This window comes from Erinaceus europaeus, chromosome 13 (genome assembly GCF_950295315.1).
Source record: "Erinaceus europaeus chromosome 13, mEriEur2.1, whole genome shotgun sequence".
Classification (NCBI taxonomy): domain Eukaryota; kingdom Metazoa; phylum Chordata; class Mammalia; order Eulipotyphla; family Erinaceidae; genus Erinaceus; species Erinaceus europaeus.
Genome location: NC_080174.1, coordinates 69,325,524 through 69,347,477, shown reverse-complemented (window position 1 = coordinate 69,347,477; position 21,954 = coordinate 69,325,524). Strand labels below are relative to the sequence as shown.

The window sequence follows — 21,954 nt, the reverse complement described above, 5'->3', positions numbered from 1 at the left end:
AGTCCTACGTGGAACCTGGCAGCCTAATGGCGGAAGTGCTCTGTGATTGGTTGTTGTGGGAACTTTCCTAAGAAGGCGACTTCTCATTCGTCCGCTGTGGCAGTTTGAATTTGGTGGCGGCCGTAGCACCCGTGATCTCTGCTCAGAACTGCTTTTCTCGGTTGGAGCACCGAAGACTGTCGTTGTCGGGCCCGTGTTGGGGGACCCTCAGGTAGAGCCCAGCTCCGAAGGGGCAGGTACCCCCACCCAGTCCCGGGATGCCCATCCGCCCTGTCTCCCCCTCCCGGTCCCAGTCTTTCTCCGGCCGCTGAGCTCGGGGCTCGGCCCTCCCCGCTTCCCACAGGCTCCACCCCAGCGCCATGGCTCCGACTAGGAAGGGCAGCAGTCGGGTGTCCAAGACCAACTCGCTACGGAGTCGGAAGCTCAACTCGTTTCTGAAGGACTTTGACCGGGAAGGTAAGGGGCGGGCGGGGTGGTCGCGGCTCTCTGGGGCGGCAGCGGGGTGCCGTGCGGCCGGGACCCCGTTGTCCAGGGACCCGGTTGTCCAGTCACCTGGCGAGTGACCCGGCTCCTCTCCTCCCGCAGTGCAGATACGGTCCAAGCAGATTCAGTCGGACAGGCAGAACCTCCTCAAGGAGATGGATAACCACTACAACATCGAGAACCTGCGGCTCCCCAAGGTGCTGCGCGAGATGAACTGGCTCGACTACTTCGGTAAGAGTCGCCCCTCCCGGCCCCTCCTCTGGTTGCCATGACAGCCGTCACCTTGCTGGTGATCACAGCCCTCCGGCTTCCACCACCACTCCCTCACTCTTGGTTTCAACTTTCTTGTATCTTCCCTCCCTTCGTCTTTTTTTTTTTTTTTAAGTCTTTATTCATTGGATAAGGACAGCCAGAAATCAAGAGGGAAGGGGGTGATAGTGAGGGAGAGAGACACCTGCAGCCCTGCTTCACCGTGCGCGCAAAGCTTTCCCCTGCAGGTGGGGACCGGGGACTCGAACCCGCGTCCTTGCGCATTGTACTACCTGCGCTCAACCAGGTGCGCCACCACCCGGCCCCTCTTCCCTTCCTTCTTTTCTGTTTATCTCTCTCTCCCTTTTTCCTTCCTCCCTTCCTCCCTCCCTCCCTTCCTTCCTTCCTGCCTTCCTTCCCATTGCTCGTTTTTGATTTAATAATGGTGCTGCAGGGGATTGAACCTGACACTTTGGAGCCTGGGCATGAAAGCCTTTTGCTATCTCCCCCCACACCCCACCCCCGCCTTCCCTGTTCCAATTTTCGCCTTTATTTTTCTCTATAAAACTTATCCCATCTGCCCTGGGTATGATCAGACACTTTCTCTTAAGTTAGAAATTATCTTTCTCCAAAACATAAATTATTCGAACTCTGTGGGCCAGCGGAACTTGTCTCACTACCCAATGTTATCCTTATAGTAGAATGGGTATGCACACAGTGCAATACAGGGTATTTATGGTCACTGAAATGTGTCACCAAGTGTTTTTCTTTTTTTTTTTTTTTAATGTTTTATCCACTTACAAATAAGTGAATGAATAATTTAGTAAGCTGCTAAAGCTCACATAGAAGGATAACCCCAAGCCACTCAAGGAAGTTGCCATTTTAAAAGTGGTACGTCAGACTGTGAAGTGCGAGGATTTTTTTTCTGATTGGAGGAAGACCCCATTGTTGCCCCCACCCTCTTGTTAAGCAAGTGCTCAAGACTGTCTGTCCTTTCTGCTCGACTACACTTAATTGTTCCTTTTTTCTCCCCTACCAGGTTATTGCTGGGACTTGGTGTTTGCATAACAAATCTACTGCTCCTGGCAGCCATTTTTCCTTTTTTTCTCTTCTTTATTTGATAGGACATAGAAGTTAAGAGGGAAGTGGGAGAGAGAGAGATACCTGAGCACTTGCTTCACCCCTGCAGGTGGGGAGCAGGGGCTCCAAGCCAGGTACTTGCACATGATAGCATGTGTGCTTAATCAGTTGTGCCACCACCCAGCCCCTTACTCTTACTTTTTCAATTGTCCTTCTTAGTAATTAATTAACCAGGATATAGCCTGAATAGAATAGAAATGCATGTTCTGCTCATATGCATGTTCTGTTCATGCAGGCTTTTGGTGATGCTTTTGACTTTCCCTTTTATTGCTAAGTCAGTGGTTTGCACACAACTGCAAATATTTATTGGATATGTCAGTCACAATGCTAGGTGCTGAGGATGTACTGATGAATAAAACAAAACATTATTCCTCAAGTTTTTAGAGAAGAATTACTTTTTAAAATTGTACATGGTTATGTAATAAAAATTATAACAACTAAAAAGGAGACAGAATAGTGGTCATATGCACACTAATACAGTGCTTCCTATATCAAACAGGCATTGTATCAGTTGTCTTATATGTATTGACTAATTAGTGTTTCTGGTTTTTTGGTTTTTTTGTTGTTGTTTTTTTTTTGCCTCCACGGTTATCACTGGAGCTCAGTGCACTACAAATCCACTGCTCCTGGAGGCCACTTTTTTCCTTTTGTTGTCCTTGCTTATCATTGTTGTTGTTATTATTATTATTGCTGTCGTTGTTGGATAAGACTGAGAAATGGAGAGGGTGGGGAAAGAAAGATAGACCTGCTTGTGAAGCGACACCCCTGCAGGTAGGGAGCCGGGGCTCAAACTGGGATCCTTACACCGGTCCTTGGCTTGGCGCCATGTGTGCTTAACCTGCCTTGCTACCACCTGACTGCCAAGTGTTTCTATTTTTAAGCTGACAAGAACAAGGCAAAGAGAGATTAGTTACTAGTTATAGACTAGTTATAGCAGAGTCTGTCTGAACCTAGATTTTCTTTTTAACATATATTTATTTCCCTTTTTTTGCCCTTGTTTTATTGTTGTAGTTATTATGTTGTTGTTGATGTATTTGTTGTTGGATAGGACAGGAAAAAATGGAGAGAGAAGGGGAAGACAGAGGGGGAGAGAAAGATAGACACCTGCAGACCTGCTTCACCGCCTGTGAAGCGACTCCCCTGCAGGTGCGGCGCCAAGGGCTCAAACCCGGATCCTTATGCTGGTCCTTGCACTTGGCGCCACGTGCGCTTAACCTGCTGCGCTACCGCCCGACTCCCTGAACCTAGATTTTCTAGTTCTAAAGCTGAAGTTCTTTTTTTATATATATATTTACTTTCCCTTTTGTTGCCCTTGTTGTCATTTCATTGCTACTGTAGTTATTATCGTTGTTGTTATTGATATCGTTTGTTGAATAGGACAGAGAGAAATGGAGAGAAGAGGGGAAGACAGAGGGAGAGAGAAAGATAGACACCTGCAGAGCTGCTTCACCACCTGTGAAGCGACCCCCCTGCAGGTGGGGAGCCGGGGGCTCAAACCAGGATCCTTATGCCACTCCTTGCACTTTTTGCCACGTGCACTTAACCCCCTGCGCTACCGCCCGACTCCCAAAGCTGAAGTTCTTAACAGGTATACTACATATAGCTGTTAAGGCCCTCACTATTCTACACCTGAATCTTATTTTTTATTTCTTTATTCAACACACATTTACTACATGCCTACTATGTATTATATTTTTTTGCCAGTAACTGTGATTCTCTCTGACCTCAAGGAATTCAGTTCAAGGTTAGATGAATACTCGAGACATCTTTGAACAGTTGCTGTGTATGAGGAGAGTCAGCATCTAACTCAACACTGCAGAAAGCTGCTTCAATAAGGAAATCTTAAGATTTTTGAGTTTCAGCTGGCTTTTGAAATTGTACAGGTACAAAGGAGTCTTTTAGGCAAGGGAAACAATAGTTATGGGGCACTGAGCCATATGCGACTGTAGCACATTTGGGATGATACAGGAACTGTAGTTTGCTGGAACACAGACAGGATAGTGATGGAGATGAGTCAAGCTTGAGAAAGGCTACACTAGACTTGAAAAGTTCTTGAATGTTGAATCAAGGACTTGACCCCTCTAGTTTAAAATAACTGGTCATGCTAGGGAAAACATTAAATTTACCATTAAAGCCTGGTAATAACTAAACAATGTTCTTTTTTAAAGCCTTTGGAGGAAACAAACAGGCCCTGGAAGAGGCAGCAACAGTAAGTGACCAGTCTTATTTTTTATCCTATTTTTGGTAAGTTTTTTTTTTTTTTTTAAGTTTAGTCTAATAACAAAATCCAACCAGTAGGTACTTTCTGAGGAAGAGGTTCCACAGGGAATATTACCTATTTGTGTTAACTGGAATTACTGTAGTTGTCAGATGCAGAGTACATAAAGCCCAAATAGTTTTGAACCCTACCAGAGGAGGGCAATTCTATTTTGGTAGGCACCAAAATCAAGTACCCTTTGCCCTGCCTTTTTCAGGGAAAGTAGAAAATCTCAAGCCAAGTTCCTTTCAGTTGCTGGCTCACTCTGACCTGTTAAGACAGCAAATAAACTCTCACTCTACCTTTGTTTGTTTGTTTTTTCAAGAGCACTGCCTAGCTCTGGCTTTTGGATGTGCCAGAGATCAAACCTGGGATTTCCAAACCTCAGGCATTAAAGTCTACTTTATTATTTCATACTCAAGAAGCAGTTGCTATTGCATGAACCTTTCAAGATTCCCGACACCATCTCACCTTCTCAATCTCTCGTTGGTACTTTTGAGTATCAGTACCAGGACATGAAGGCAGTAAGACATGGAGGCTGAAATAAAGAAACTATGGGGGTCGGGTGGTAGTGCAGTGGGTTAAGCGCAGGTAGTGGAATGTGTTAAGCGCACATGGCACAAAGCTCAAAGACTCCTGTAAGGATCCTGGTTCGATCTCTGGCTCCCCAACTGCAGGGGCGTCGCTTCGCAAGCAGTGAAGCAGGTCTGCAGGTGTCTATCTTTCTCTCCCCCTCTCTGTCTTCCCCTCCTCTCTCCATTTCTCTGTGCTATCCAACAATGACGACAACAACAATAATAACTACAACAACAATAAAACAACAAGGGCAACAAAAGGGGGAAAATCAAATTACAAAAGAAAGAAAGAAATTACATCTGGGGGTCGGATTGTGGTGCACCTGGTAGAGCATACACATTCTATGTATGAGGACCCAGGTTCAAACTCCCAGTCCCCACCTGTGCGGGGTATTGGGTGCGGGAAGAGTGAGGGGGTAGAGCAGCACTGCATGTATCTCTCTCTGTGCCCCTCTTCCCTATTTGTCTCTTATCAAAGAAAGAAAGGGGGCTGGAGAATGACCACAGGGAGCAGAGGATTCATTATATAGGTATCAAGCCCCAGCAATAACCCTGATTTGGGAGGGGGAAAAATAGATCTGTACTAACTTTTACAGTAGCCACCAGCCTTATGTAGCTATTTAAATTAATTAAAGCTAGTAAAGTCAGGACTGAGGGACTGGCTCAGTGGAGAATACATACTTTATATGTATGTGAGACCCTGAGTCCAACCCCTGGCACTACATACTAAACACAAGAAAGGCAAACACAAACAGAACATCACTCTAAAATATAGACAAGTCTTGTGAGTTAATCTTAACACACACACACACACACACACACACACACCATAAAATGGTAGAGTGGTACTCCATCCTGTCTCTTTCAAAATAAAAATGTGGCTGGAGGAATGGCTCAGTGGATGAAGTGCTGGACTCTCAAAATAAAAATTAATTAGTAAAATTGACATTTTCACAACTTCAGACCCTGGCCACATTTCAGATGTTCACTAGCCTCAGATGACCAGTGCGTGCATGTTAATTGCTCAGAAATAGAATATTTCTACTACTGCAGAAAATTCTGTTGGACAGTGTTGAGTGCTAGCCCATAAGGACTTCACGGTGAGAGTAGGCACACTAAAATGGCACATGAGAGAGACTGTTGTGATAGCTCACCAGGCAGGACACATGCCTTGCCATCTAGGTTCTAGCTCCAGCACCACGTGGGAACAACACAGCACCGGGGGAAGATCTGGTATTATTTTCTGTTATCCTTACATTCGAATGAAAAAGTTGACCTGGGAGTGGCCTGCAAGTTGGTGCAGTGGATAATGCATTGAACTTACAAGCATGAAGTCTAAAGTTTGATCCCTGGCATTGCATGTTCCAGAATGATGCTTTGGTTCATGTTCAATCTCTCTCTCTCTCTCTCTCTCTCTCTTTTCCCTTAATTAATTAATAAATCAGAAAAAAAGAAAAGAAAAATCAACCTGGAAACAATGAAATGCTTGTGAAAGGCCCAATTCCATAAAATAAATAAATAAAATCACATACAAACACTGTGTATACGACATGCATTTATGTATCTTTCTGGAGAAATATTTTGTTTGTGTTTGTTTGTTTGCCTCCAGGGTTATCACTGGGGTTTGGTGCTGACTCTACAAATCCACTGCTCCATTTTTTCCATTTTATTAGGGTAGGATGGAGAGAAATTGAGAGAGGAGGGAGATAGAGAAAGAGAGAGACAGGGAGACACCTGCAGACCTGCTTCACCACTTGTGAAGCGACCTCCCCTGCAGGTAAGGATCCAGGGGCTCAAACCAGGATCCTTGCATGGGTCCTTGTGCTTCATACTATATGTGCTTAACCTGGTGCGTCACTGCCTGGCCCCCTGAAGAAACTGTTTATTATAGCCCTCATCAGTTTATAAGATGAATCCAAAAATCTGCATCTGTGTGTTAAGCAGAATCATTTGAAATCTAAGGATTTAAAGGATTCTGCCTGTGAAAGATACATAGTAGTACTAAATAGTTGTTTCCCCCCAGCCAGTTATTAGGAAATAAGAAATTAGAGTTAGGGTATGAATATTATAGTCTAGGAATGGAGAGAAAGTCAAGAGCTAGTAAAATACCCTCAGTTCTTGCTCTTTCTTAGTAATGTGGTTCCCCTTCATCTATCTAGATCTAATGTTTAAAAAGATTTACTTCTTGGATGGCTTATACCTACTAGCTAATAGATAATCATCATCATCTTCACCTCCACCTCCCCCTCTACTTTTTCCTCTCTCTTTCTCTCTGTCTCTCTCTCTGGGCACTACTCAACTTTGGCTTATGGTGGTACCGGGGACTGAACCTGGCACCTGGAGCCTCAGGCATGAAAGTCTTTTGCATAAACTACTAGACTGTCTTCCCCTTTTTTGACAAAACTGCAAATCGAAGATTTTGATGTACTCTGAGAACTAAAGCCTTAGCTGGTATGATTGTTAATTGTAGAGATGGGATGATACTTTGGCACGAAAGTTTTTATTACAAGGTATAAGAAGGTACTCCCAAGACCACCTCCAGGAGTGGTCATTTAGTAGGAAGATTCCTGGCGCTCAACACATAGTCTTACTCTTGACCACGACTCATTAAAGAATAAATACAGGGCCCAGGCAGTGGCGCACCTGGCAAGTGCAAGGACCCAGCCAGGTTCAAACCCCTGGTCCCCATCTGCTTGGGGGAAGCTTCACAAGTGGTGAAGCAGGGCTGCAGGGGTCTCTCTGTCTCTTTCTATCTCCCCTCCCTCCTCAGTTTCTCTCTGTCTCTATCAAATAAACAAAGTTGAAAAAAAATAAATACAGCAAAATCAGTCAGAGGAAAGTGTAAATGAGATTAAGTCTAGAAGAAACCAGAATCAAGCTTCCAAAATTCTTCTGCCAGTTGTATTCACCCAGGCCACATTGAATTTAACAGATGTGCACTCTTATTTACCATTGCCCAGAACACTGACTAGAAATTGATCACGTAGACATTGTCTACCTTGCGCATTCTAGACTTCTAGAAGGAAAGCAAGTTCAGCATAAATCATATTGCTTGTATGAAGCTTAGGCACGTTCCCTTCTTACCAGGGAATGGTGAGAACTCCAAAATCCAGGTTTTCCTCTGCCAGCTACAGATCAACCAAGTAAACAGACCTTTTTAAGCCTATCAACCTGCTATATTGATTCTCTTGGACATTAGGTGATCAGTAGCCTACCAATGCCACCTTCACAGTATGTTGGTTATTTCTAGAGATATAGCCATATTGACTACCACTTTCCAGTCTATCGGACATCACTAATCAATTTCTTGCTAAACCAGGATCCTGAGCAATTCAGGTAGTCCCTACCAATCCATAGATGAAATCTGCCATCCCTGGCCTGAAACAACTGTTCTTACTTACAGTTGCTCATGTCCTACAAGGAAAGGACTACAGATCATATTTACTCAGTTACTATCATACATATAGACAGTTACCACTGGGGACAAATTTAATTAGAATGGTAAATGGAAGTAGCCTTTTTGTTTTTAATCATCTTATTGGGAGGCTAGTAGTTTACAGTGCAGTTGTTGACACACAGGTACAACTTCTCCCTATGATAGGTGTCTGCAAGAAGAAGCCTTTTTAAAGGACCAAGAGCAAACCAGAAACCTTGAGAACCTTAGACTTAAAAAAAAAAAGAGAGAAATCTGACTTAGTACCAAATTTTGTAGCAAATACATATCAATAGGAATTTGTAATGTCTTGCTAAGGAAATTAAGGAAATTCAGAGTAGCTGGGTTTCTAATAGTGAAAACTTGGTAAGAGCTTGGACAAATCCATGGGAACATAGCCTCACAGTGGTATATTATAAAATATTGAAGACACAATACAATGACACATAGTGGTCAAAAGCAAAAACGTATTAAGCCCGTATACATTGGGAGGCATATAATATAGCACAGGAAGCAAAACATTACTAGAAGCAAATTATTGGCAGTGTTTTTAAGCGTTGGGTTGTATAATGGGTTTATGGGCATTCACTGTAATGTGTAATAATGTTTGGAATCTTAAAATGTTGGTTCGGATATTTGATGGATTGTGTCCGACTATGTTTGTCACAGGCTGACCTGGATATTACAGAAATAAACAAACTAACAGCAGAAGCTATTCAGACACCTCTGAAGTCTGCCAGAAGTGAGTGCTTTTTTAAACTACTTGATGAACTGAGGAATTTTTTTTTTTAATTTTTCTTTATTCCCTTTTGTTGCCCTTGTTGTTTTATTGTTGTAGTTATTATTGTCATCATCATTGTTGGGTAGGACAGAGAGAAATGGAGAGAGGAGAGGAAGACAGAGATGGGGAGAGAAAGATAGACACCTGCAGACCTGCTTCACCGCCTGTAAAGCGACCCCCCTGCAGGTGGGGAGCTGGGGGCTCGAACCGGGATTCTCACGCCGGTCCTTGCACTTTGCACCACCTGTGCTTAACCTGCACGTTACCGCCCGACTCCCGAACTGAGAAATCTTAACCCTGAGCTGGCTGCTCAGCAGGGAGGGTTAGCTGATCCTCAACTCTGTAACATCTTGGGCCTCAATCTTAATTGTGGCTGCTATATTCAGTTAATTGCATGTAGGATTGATACTAACCAAACCCTCAAGACTGATATTTGAACTGGGGGGGTGGGGATGGGGCATGTCAGTGTGACTGGGGGGGTGGGGATGGGGCATGTCAGTGTGACTGGAAGCCAAATATTGTTACCTGCTTGTTTCCCCAGGGTTTAGAGGTGTTCTAAGATGTGGTCATGCCAGCTGAGACTTTCGCTGATATGATCAGGAAGATTGAGAGGGAACTTGTCAGCATTTCATTTCATAATACTACACTCAGTAAACTTGTTCCTATAGACTGACAAACACTGTCTTCTAAAAAGAATTTTAGGCACAAAGCTCAAGGACCAGCACAAAGACCCCAGTTCAAGCCCCCCGACTCCCCACCTGCAGGGGAGTCACTTCACAGGCAGTGAAGCAGGTCTGCAGGTGTCTGTCTTTCTCTCCCCCCTCTGTCTTCCCCATCTCTCCATTTCTCTCTGTCCTATCCAACAACAACAACAATAACTACAAAAATAAAACAAGAGCAGCAAATATAAAATAAATATTTTAAAAAAGATTTTAGAAAGCCAGGTAATCAGTGAACATAGCCAGGATGAACTCTGTTATGAACTAAATGTCACTGTCATTATGCTCAGTGTATGCAGCTCTGGTGAGAATAGGCCTGGCTTGACCTGAATTTGGAGGCTGCCTGTGCACAGAGGTACCTCTTCCCCAAGTTGGGTGAGAAACACAGTTCATCTCTTGTCCTGACTAGAATTCTGTTATAGCATGAAACATGATGAGATCCTTTACCTTCTTGGTATCTACTCTGGCTTTGCCTCCCTGAGGTTACGATGTAATAGAACCTGAGTATTCCTAAAACTCCTTAGAGACGCGTGCGCACACACACACACACACGGTCTGCTGAGATACTGAGTCATTTCTACATGTTCAGGTGATAGCAGTTTCTCTTCTGAGCTCTACTAGTTTTGTTTACTTGAAGAAGGATGGGTTTTCTGATTTCATTTCTGAGAACTGAACACATCAGAGTCATTCTTAACCAATAGTAAAAATTGTGGTGTCCTTTAAATCACTGGACCTTGACTGTATTACCAAAAAAAAACAACCTTAATATGCATACTGATCTTATGTAATATGCAGGGGTGGAAAAAGCATAAAAGTTGTTTAGTCTGACAATTACATGCATGATTTTTTTTTTCCTTAGAAACCCTGCTCAGTATCTTCTAGCTACTGACTATACATGTTTTAGCAATGCGACACTAAGCTCCATTACTAAATAGCTATGATTTTTTTTTTTTTCCTTACCAGAGCACTACTCAGCTCTGGCTGATGGTGGTACAGGAGATTGACTGGGACTTTGGAGCCTCAGGCATGAGAGTCTATTTGTGTAATCATTATGCTAGCTAACTCCCACCCTAAATTTATTTATTATTGGATAGAGACAGAGAAATTGAGAGGGGAGAGGGAGATAGAGAAGGAAGAGAGACAGACAGACACCTGCAGCTCTATTTCACCACTCATAAAGCTTTCCCCCTGCAGGTGGGCACCAGGAGCTTGAACCCAGGTCCTTGTGTACTGTAGTGTGTGTGCTTAACTAGGTGTGCCACTGCCTGGCTGCTGATTTTTTTTTTTTTTTAATCCCTCCAAGGTTATCACAGGCTCGGTGCCTGCCCTAGGAATCCACTGCTCCTGGAGGCTTTTTTTTTTTTTTTCTCCCCTTTGTTGCCCTTGTTGTTTATCGTTGTTGTTATTGCTGTTGTTGTTGGATAGGACAGAAATCAAGAGAGGAGGGGAAGACAGTGAGGAGGAGAGAAAAGACACCTGCAGTACTGTTTTCACCCTTTGTGAAGCGACCCCCCTGTAGGTAGGGAGCTGTTGGCTGGAACTGGGATCTTTATGCCAGTTCTTATGCTACGTGCTACGTGCCACGTGTACTTAACCCATTGCGCTGCGTGACCCCCACCCCTGGTTTAAAAAAAAAAAAAAAAAACTTATTTTAATGAGAGAGCAGGAAACAGAACAAGGATAGAGCGCTGCTTAGCTCTGGCTTATGGTGGTGCTAGGGGATTGAATCTGGGACCTCAGCCTCAGGCATGAAAGTCTTTTTGCATAGCCATTATGCTACTTCCCCAGCTCTAATAATAATGTTTTATTAAAACAAATAATAATGCTTATTATTATAACATGTACCCAGTATTCCAGAGGACTTTCCATTCATGCTACAGATATTTAATGAATATTTACATGCACAATTCTAGAGTTTGGGGATACAGGAATAAAGAACAAATTTTGTTAGTTTTTTTAGATAGAGACAGAAAGAGAGGGTGAAAGAGACCACAGCACCAAAGCCTCCTTCAATATGGTGGGAACTAGGCCAGACTTGACTGTGGGTAGTGCACATGGCAAAGCAGCACAGTATCCAACTGAGCTGTTTCATCCACCCCAAAGAGTCTATTCTCGTGGAGCACATAGTTCAGGTCTCTTTTATATATATATGATAGAGACAGAGAGACATATGCAGGCCAGCTTCACCACTTGTGAAGCTTTCCCCTGCAGGTGGGGACCAGGGGCTTGAACCCAGGTCCTTGCACACTGTAATGCATGTGCTTAACTAGGTGTGCCACTGCCAGGCCCCCAGTTCAGATCTCTTAATAACCCTATAAAGTGACTACTCATAGATGAATAGAAAGGAATTTGAAAAGCAAACTGCAGAGAGATAGAGAAGCCCGGAAGATGGATAGATCTGTAAAAATTTAACTCCTGACTGCATTCCTGTCCCAATGCTGGGCTGCCCTTACAAGGTAGGTGTGGGGTTTCCTGACCACTCATTAGTTTGCTTTGTCTCAACCCTCTTTTTTAAAAAAGGCATCATCTTCATACTGGGTCTATTTCTTCTTAGTTCCAGCTTAAAGCTTAACATACATTTTATTTACTTTGAGAAATGTGAATGCATGAAAGTTTATTTCCAAGAGAAGTGAGCTGTTCAAACTCTCTTATAGCACGAAAGGCAATACAGGTGGAGGAAATGATAGTAGAAGAAGAAGAAGAAGAAAATAAAAAGAGTCGCCAAGCTTTGAGAGTAAGTAGAGGACCAGCCAGCAAGTTCGTTCACCTGGAAGGGGACCTTCTGTGCCATGTGTTCTACCCAGATTCCAGCTCCCTGCATCACGTGAAGTCCTCTAGCACAAGGGGAAGCTTTAGTACTGTGGTATCTGGAGCTCTCTCTCATATGTGCGTATATAGTTAACCCATTGCGTTGAAAGCCTGGCAGTGACCAAAAAAAATGAGTGAGTCAGGTCTGCAGAGATATCTTTCCACTCACATGGCTACGGTTCAAGTCCGTGCATTACATGTTAAAGCTGTGGCATCAGAAGAAGCTGTGGTGCTTCTCTTTCCCTGTCTGTCTATCTCCTTCTGAATGAAGAAGTGGCCCAGAGCAGTGAAACTGCAAATGCATTAAGCCCTGACCCCACTGGGAAAAAAAAAAAAAAAAAAAGTAGGTAACTTTCTGTGGGACTGAGACCTGACAGAAGACAACAAAATACATACGTACAGTGTTGTTGCCTCCAGGGCTCACAGTTTCACAGAAGAGAGCCCAGGTAGATGGCTAGTGACAAAAGTGATAGTAGATGCCTGTATACAGTGTATAGAGCATGTGAGGGTAATCTGGCTACAGCTGTCACTCCAGTGAGCGCTAGAGTTGATTCGGCTGATCTGACTGGCTAGGGGGCGTGACCTTCCTCCCTCCCTCACCGCTCTTCCATTCAAGGGTATATGAGTAGTTTGCTCCCCTTGTAGCACATAGAAGGGAGAGTCAGTCTTACCCACAACGTTAGGACTCAGATAAAACTTTAAAGATGATGAGGTTTTATTAGCTGGAGAAGAAAGGGAAAGGAATTGCAGGAGGGTGTATGAAAGTGCATCAAGAAATCAGAGCAGTTGGATATAACTGGGATATAAAGTCCGAGGGTGATGTGCTGAGAGTAAGGGTCAGATAATGAATGCCCGTCTGTGTCAAGCCTGCAAGCCTGGATTTCTTCACATAGCATTGATAAGCAAGGTAATCAGATAAGTATTCAAAAAAAAAAAACTGTATTCAGGATAAATGGTTGGTGGGGGACTGGAGACTGGAATCCTTACAGTGGAGTTGCATGTGATTTCACACCTCTGAGCCATGTTTTGCAAATTTTTTTTCTTCCTTCAGATGGAGAAAGATAGAGACACCAAAGCTTCTTCCATTCCATAGCACCTCCCATGTGGTGCTAGAGCTCCAACCTGGGTCACACTTGTGGCACTGCAGGCATCCTATCAGGTCTCCAGACCGGAGACAAGGAAAAAAAAGATAAGGGATGGTTTTTGAGATAAGCTTTCGAAGGAAGAATAGACAAGACTGGTCAAGGAAAGGAGGGACCATAGATGACTTCTTAAGTGGCTTTTGGCTTAGACAGTTACCATCCAGTACACAGAGACACAGGAGGAAGAGTGGCCTGGGTTAGAGTGAAGGATAACAATGAATGTGCCTGTTGTTTTGATAGCTTGAATATTTGATGCTTTCCCAAGACACCTAGCCTTAGACTGGAGTTTGGGAAGAATTAAGAGACTGGGAGGCACTGATGGTCAGATCTTAGGGAAGTTATCCCAATGTGTGATTCGACAAGGCGATAGAGCATGGAGAAGTGGGCTGAGAAGTATGCCAGAGGGGAAGCAGATTACAGAGACACCAGGAAGATGATGGATCTTGGAGAGACAAAGGGGAGAATAAAGTTTTCTGACATTTCAGAGTTATCCTTGTCATGTATCTCTCCATGGACTCAAGGACAAAGACTACTGAGGGTTCTTTAGGTTAAGTGACTAGATGCCCTTAGTGGTTTTCAGAACAGCTCCTAGTGAAGTGAAGGGTGGGAGTAGGGGTAAATCAGGATGCCATTAAGGGGATTTAATCTTAGCCAAAACCTTCTGTTTTTGAAGACCCATCCAGTGTAAGTCCTTAGCTGGTTGATTATGTTCTGAATTATCTAGGGCACTGGAATCTGTAAGATAGACGTTAAACTTCGTATTGGTTTTCTTCTTCAGAACTGGTCTCCCTTTCTGATATTTTTGCTTTTTATCATCCCCTTTTATTAATCTTTTTGTAAACTCAGTTTCACTTGTGATTTTAGGTCAAAAGGTGTCCTCCATCTAAGAAGAAAACCCAGTACATGCAAGCAACACGCAGGAGTAAAAGGTAACTGAATTTCCCAGCATAAGATCTGCATTTCTGGTTTTGTTGGAGAACCACATACATCATGGCAGAACTAGGCACTGGAAAGAATTGTAGCTCAAGTCCAAACAGACCTTTAAGTCATTCAAGTCTTGAGTATTATCCAAGCTAGATGGGTCTTCAGAAATGTTTGACCCAAAACCTTCTCCAGTTCTTACACCCATATTCTCCATCTTTTTTTTTTTTAATTTTTTTTTTATATTTATTCCCTTTTTGTTGCCCTTGTTGTTTTATTGTTGTAGTTATTATTGTTGTTGTCGTTGTTGGATAGGACAGAGAGAAATGGAGAGAGGAGGGGAAGACAGAGAGGAGGAGAGAAAAATAGACACCTGCAGACCTGCTTCACCACCTGTGAAGTGACTCCCCTGCAGGTGGGGAGCCAGGGTTCGAACTGGGATCCTTATGCCGGTCCTTGTGCTTTGCGCCACCTGCGCTTAGCCCGCTGCACTACAGCACGACTCCCCATATTCTCCATCTTATCCTCCCACATTTTTTTAATACAGAGTGAGATACATAAGTAAAACTTCATATTTTTTTATTTCTTTATTGGGGAATTAATGTTTTATATTCAACAGTAAATACAATAGTTCGTACATACATAACATTCCCCAGTTTCCCATTTAACAATACAACCCCCACTATGTCATTTATCATTCTTTATGGACCTGTATTCTCCCCAGCCACCCACTCCCACCCCAGAGTCTTTTACTTTGGTGCGATATGCCTATTACATTTCAGGTTCTACTTGTGTTTTCGTTTCTGATCTTGTTTTTCAACTTCTGCCTGAGAGTGAGATCATCCCATATTCATCCTTCTGTTTCTGACTTATTTCATATAACATGAATTTTTCAAGGTCCATCCAAGATCGGCTGAAAACGGTGAAGTCTCCATTTTTTACAGCTGAGTAGTATTCCATTGTGTATATATACCACAACTTGCTCAGCCACTCATCTGTTGTTGGACACCTGGGTTGCTTCCAGGTTTTGGCTATTACAAGTTGTGCTGCCAATAACATATGTGTACACAGATCTTTTTGGATGGATGTGTTGGGTTCCTTAGGATATATCCAAAACTTCATATTTTGTTTCACTGCCTAAGTCGATGTGCAGAGCTACTCTAGAGTAAGTCACAAAGTGACTGTCACATAGTTAGCTTCTTGAAATGTTCCTCCTGGAACTTCTCGGAATCATGTGGGCTTGATCCTAAATAACCATTTGGAGATGGGGCTACATCTCAAAAAACCAAGGAAGTATCCACTGGAGTGTGTCCAGAAACAAAGTACTCTTACATCTTACCAGTCAGTGGTGACTGCCTAGGAAGAGGACATGAAGCCTAGCCGAGGGTCCTATAGGTCGTTTGAAAACGGTTTACTTCTTCTTAGCTTGTGTGAGAATTCCAGATTCTGGAGGCTGACTACTTTAGAGTTCTGACTCCATTCAAACCACTTTGTGTCATCTTGGACTCATTATACTTGAAGTTCTGTGTCTGTACTGAGGAGAACAATTGTGTTTTCATGGGGTTGTTATGACATGAATTAATGTACATGTAGAAGGTGCTGAGAACAATAGCTGATGTAGTCAGTGCTCTCCCTGACTTGGTTACCTATCTTACCACTGCTGCTACTGCTATCACTGGAACTGAGAATTGGCACATCTAATAGCTATTTCTTACCTATAGATCAAGCCATTCTAACACTGTGACCCCAGCTATTGGACGGCTGGAATTGTCTTTAGTGAAACCAACTCCAGGCCTGACACCCAGGTTTGACTCTAGGTGAGTAATTAGGTAAGCAACTGTTTGATTTTTGGGTGGAGCCCAACATTTAACATTGGCCAGATAAGAAGGGTTTTTGAGAAGATCCCTCTGAGAAGATTTGGCTTGGAAATGTTTAGAGAAGGATGACTATCTGAACTTTCCAGCATCTGCCTCCCTGAGGGCAGGTTCATGCTTGCAGTAACTCAGTGACTTTTTTTCATCTGATGCAATGGAGTAGAGACCAGCGTACCACTCATAGGTGATGCTGAGATCAAACCTGAGACCTCATGAATGCAAGTTCTATGCTCGACCACTATTATCTCCCCAGCTGGGAAATTCCTCTTGATGGAAGCATTTGGCCACCCTCTTCTGACTTTGTGGATGGATGGATTATAGCCATACAGAACTTGGAACCTAAAGTTTATATGGAGAAGACATGGTTTTAGGGATTTGGGTGGAGGTGCACCTGGCTAAAGGCGCACATGTGCAAGGACTGGAGTTTGAGACCCCATCCCCAACTCCCCACCTTCAGGGGAGATGCTTCACAAGTGGTAAAGCAGTTCTGCAGAGGTCTCTATGTCTCCCACTACCCTCTCAATTTCTATCTGTCCTCTCTAATAAAAATAGAAAAAAAGGGAGTTGGGCAGTAGCGCAGCGGGTTAAGTTCACATGGTGCAAAGCACAAGAACTGATGTAAAGATCCCGGTTCCAGCCCCCGGCTCCCCACCTGCAGGGGAGTCGCTTCACAGGCAGTGAAGCAGGTCTGCAGGTATCTGTCTTTCTCTCCCCCTCTGTCTTCCCTTCCTCTCTCTACTTCTCTGTCCTATCCAACAACGACGACATCAATAACAACAATAATAACTACAACAATAAAACAACAAGGGCAACAAAAGGGAATAAATAAATATACAAAAATAAATTTAAAAAAATAGAAAACAAAAAAGTGGCTGCTGGGAGCAGTGGATTTGTATTGCTGGCACTGAGGCCCAGCGATAACCCCGGTGGCAATTAAAAAGTAAATAAATTACTTTAAGCTGGGGTGGTAATTCAGTATTAGAGCACAGAACCTGTATACCTGAGGCCCCAAAAGTCCCAAGTTCAATCCCCACACCACCATATGCCAGAGCTGAGCAGTGTTCCGCTCTCTCCCATCCTCTTTCTCTTCCATAAAAATACATAAATAAAAATCTTTTTTTTTTTTTTTAAGACTTGACTTTCACTAGATGTATGTTTGGTAATTACAGCCCCCTTTCTCCAGCTGTGTTTAGTCATTACTGCCTTTAAAAAAAATCATCCTAAATTTAGAACTTGCCTTCTTAGAAATGTGTGATTTGAAAACTGCAGCTTGAGGCCAGATGGGAGTTGGAAGGGCTCACAGCACCTGGTGTCATTCAATCTGCCAAGCCATCTTTACAGAGATTTTCCCACTTTGTAGGGTCTTCAAGACCCCAGGCCTACGTACTCCAGCAGCCAGAGAGCGAATTTACAACGTCTCAGTGAACGGCAGTCCTCTCGCAGACAACAAAGAGGTTTTCCTCACTGTGCCAGTGGGAGGCGGAGAGGTAAAGTATTCAGAGGGAAGCCAGGCCACAATGTGCTGCTCTTACTAAAGCAGTGTGCCCACAGCCCACCATCCATTTCTCTCCCTGAGATCCTTTGCATCAGTACTGATCTCCACATTTCCACATGACAGAGCCTGGTTTTCTCTGCCACGTTAGAGACCCAGGCTGGGAAGATCCATGCCCAGCTCTGGGTTTCCCCTGTTCATCCACTAACACTTGCCCACCCGTCCTGTAGGAACATGGCTCCTGCTCTTGAGAAGCAGTTTAGTAGTGACGCTCTGTTGAAGGATATGCAGAGGAGGGCAGGCACTACCCGAGTCTGTGCTCAGTCTGAAAAAGAGAACGTGGGTCATTCCATTTTGTATAGCTTTGAGCGGTTCTGAAGCAGGCAGAGCAAGTTGTTAACCTCAGCGTCAGTGAGGGAATGAAACAGCCTCTCAGAAGTTGCCTGTAGGGCATTTCTCAGCTAGTGTGCATGTCCTTGTACCTGGGTGATCCAACCACTGGCCCCGTGATACGCACTGATGTCATTGTGTCCTGTTGACCCTCATACTTATCTTGACACTTCCCCTCCCCAAGCCCCACCACTGAGTGCAGGGTATTTAGGGAACCCTACCCTGGGGCACTCTGAGCAGCTGGGTGAAGGTTCCTGTCCTGGTGAAGATTCTGGTTCTAACCTGGGCTCCCTTTCACATAGAGCATGCGCTTGCTGGCCAGTGACTTGCAGAGGGTTGATATTGCACAGCTGGACCCAGAGGCTTTGGGAAATATTAAGAAGCTCTCCGTAAGTGTTCCTCACCACACAGGATGCCCTCAATAGCTTTTCTTGGTCTATTTATATTTGGACTGTTTTCTGTGTCTAGGCTACCGCTTTCTACTTAATAGTGGTACTGCCTTTTTTCCTACAACAAATTTTGACTATATTGTGACGTAACTAGTAGCAGTTAGGCCTGTAAACTGATAATAAATTCTGTCCATCCCAGAAGCCTTCCAAAGAAGATCCACAGTGGAAGCAAAACTTCCTCATTCAAGTAGCTGGTGCTGTGTGTTAGGACACAACTAACAGCCAGGAACTGACAGTTTGTTATAGTAGGTAGAGAATGAGGGAGGCCTTGTCACAAGGAATCTCACAGAGTCAGAAATCCCTGACCAGCAGGCCCTTGGAGTAGTGGCAGCGGCAGTGGCAGGAGTATGTGGAGTTCCACTCTGGCATGCCAACTCCTTTAATGTCTGCATTTTGAGGGCTGATTTTCCCATTTCTCTTACACCTTCAAGAAACCCTTTAAAATCGGTTTGTGTTTAGTGTGGGGAGCCACATGCCCAACACCTAACCAGATTGCTCTGATGCCCTGCACTCCCTGGCTGGCTTCTTGTTTTTGCTCACATTCTCAAGAGTATGTATTGAATTGATTGAGGTTTGGTAAGATGGATCGCGCTCATCCAGTCAGCATGGTCTAAGGTGGTGGGTAGGAGCACTTAGTGTTCACTTGACTGCCAAAGGCTAACCCTTTCAGGGAGCTGTCTGAAGGGGACATGAATAGAACGACTTTCCCAAGACGTGTTGTACTAAATGCAGACCCAGTAATGAGACAGATGCATAGCCACCAGAATCCAGTGACATCTATCATGGAGCTAAACTTGGAGCACTACTCTCCCCCAAGTTACATCTCCACCTTTTCGTTTGAGAAGTGGTTTCGACAACTTTGTCTGGGTGCAGAATGAAAGTTTGGAATGGGAAATTAGTCTGTCATATAAATAGAAAGTGGAAGTGTTAAATTGGCAGGCCTGCCCAGTGCCCTCATCTCTAAATGCCCTGTCTCTTCCTTTAGAGCCGTCTTGCACAAATCTGCAGCAGCATACGAACTCACAAATAAGGTTGCTACTGCAAGAAGCCAAACTCAACAAGATGGACCTTCAATGGCTACTTCTTGAGCCCTGAAGAGACCTCTTTCCTTCATGCTTATTGTTTATTTGAGTGTGAAGTTCCAGAGCAGGGGCTGGTGTTCCTCTTGGAGAATTCAGGAAGGGGGAAGACACACAGTGTTCTCCAGCAGTTACATAAAGCTTTGCATTTGTGCCTCCCCATCCAGGTGATGCAGACTCTGCCTGCTGTGTCCATGCAGTTAAGACTTCTGTCCTTTTCCCTGCTGAATTCTCCCCCCTTCTCAGAGCTGCCGCCTCCTGCCTTCTATAACTCAGCATCCTTTTGGCCCTGCCCTAACTCCAGTGGAGGTGGCATGAAAGAATCTTGTGTTCTTGGGAAGACTGCCTACTCACCCTCATCAGAACCCTCTGCATCTAGCATTTCCGCTGTATATATACTTGGGGCTGGGAGATTTCAGCTCAGGGAAACAAGAGCTCTGGACCATAAGAGGGCAGGTGTAGAAAGCTGGGAGGAACTGTACAAACGGGGCCTGGACAGCCGAACAGGACATGTCACAGCAATGACCACAGCGAATACATCTCTATCCCCTCTGTCTGTGGGGCTTTGGAATCTTATGCCTGCTATTCCTAAATAGTTTTTTTCAAACTGACTTGTTCAACAGCATATTGTATTTATTCCTGTTTACCAAAGACCAAAAATTGGTATAACAGTAATTTCCATGTTTTACTTACTCCTCTACCTCTCTCTCCTTAGTGGGAATTTGGATGAGGGACTTACAGGGCTTAGCTTAGTCTAGTGTTTTTTTGAGTGACTGACTGCTGAGGAACCCTCCAAGCTCTCCATGGTCCAATGATCCCTGCAAGTCAAACAGACTTTGCAGAGAGCACTTCACTCCTCTGGGCTTCCTTCATCAGAGGGACAGATGTAACTTGTCTGGGGGCCACATTCCATGCATTTAACCTCTGCCCTGGGTGTGAACAAGATGTTTGGCATTAGCACCTAGATCCCTGTGCTCTAATTAGCCTCTCTGCCCCCCAAAATCATGAGATGGGGTCCAAAAATATGGGAACAGAGAGGCCCCCCACCTCCAGTCTGAGGGCACAGTTTTCTCACATATTTTTGTTGTACTTTGTATTATTGTGGCTCATGACCATTCTAAAAACGTGGCCCTGCTCGAGAAAATTGTTTTATTCTCTCTTTCCTGCAACTTTTGTACATATTGTGCTGGAGAAATTATATCTGTAAGCTGATTTGGTCTAATAAGAATTACTAAAAGTTACCTGTTTTCAATAAATTGTGAGTTTTCATTGCCCCTAACCTGACATTCCGTCTGTCACCTTCTAGCTGTGCTGGCCTGGTCTAGAGACAGTTTTGGATTCTGCTTAGAGGTCTTTGAAAGCTTCTGCATCAGAAGATGCCCAGACTTTACAACAGAATTTTTCTAGTATGAGGGTAGCCACTCCAAGATCCAAGACATACTAAGTAGCCCAAACTCACAAGCAGTTTCCCATTGTTGAAAGAAAACTACCTGGGACCACCACTTAGCCAGACCATCTGGTCCTGACAGTTCAGGAAGAAGGACTCTTGGGTCAGTGGCAACATTTGGAATAAAGCTTACTTGTGATTTCAAGTACTCAGGTCACCAGACCAGAGGTTTCTGTCTTTTCCTCTGTCAACGGGTGCACTGAGAAGAGCCTGGCATCAAGGAGACATTAGATCCAGCAAACTGCACCCAGAGCCACCCTCACCGTGCTTCAGTCCATCTGCATCACTGCCTAGCTGCACCCCACTGTAGGTCAAGTGTAGTGTGTAGCAGATGCCTAGTGCTAGTCACATGATGGAGGTAAAATCCCTGGGTTCGCTTGGGTGGTAATGACCCCCACCCCAGCATTGAAAGCATGAGCTGACCTAGTCATAGTGCTAAGAATGTAAATCGTACTGCCAGCCCAGAAACCAAAAAGGTCCCACAGACATACTTCATTGGGTTTTGTTTCTATAAATTGCTAAAACTTATAATGGGGAGGGAGGCACTGGCACGGTTCATTAAAAAAAAAAAAAAATTGCTGACCTCCAAAAAGGTCAGTTCTAGCAGTATGAGTTACAGTCAAGTGATGCAGAACAGCAGCTCTATTAGGTCCTTATACCCCTTAGAATCCTCTTTCCAGGGGGCTGGGCAGTAGCGCGGCGGGTTAAGTGCACA

The 21,954-nt window shown here is 44.1% G+C and overlaps 1 protein-coding gene across 1 annotated transcript; it reads left to right on the top strand.

Moving 5' to 3' along the window:
- Positions 1–81: 81 nt before the first annotated feature.
- CDCA8 (cell division cycle associated 8) lies at positions 82–21,387 on the top strand. The gene is made up of 11 exons (XM_007535306.3): positions 82–211; positions 344–456; positions 586–714; positions 4,041–4,081; positions 8,807–8,879; positions 12,292–12,371; positions 14,452–14,516; positions 16,230–16,325; positions 17,743–17,869; positions 18,567–18,653; positions 19,699–21,387. Exons 2-11 carry the CDS (start codon positions 360–362, stop codon positions 19,741–19,743), a joined length of 840 nt encoding a protein of 279 aa, XP_007535368.2. The 5' UTR covers positions 82–211; positions 344–359; the 3' UTR covers positions 19,744–21,387.
- Positions 21,388–21,954: the final 567 nt, after the last annotated feature.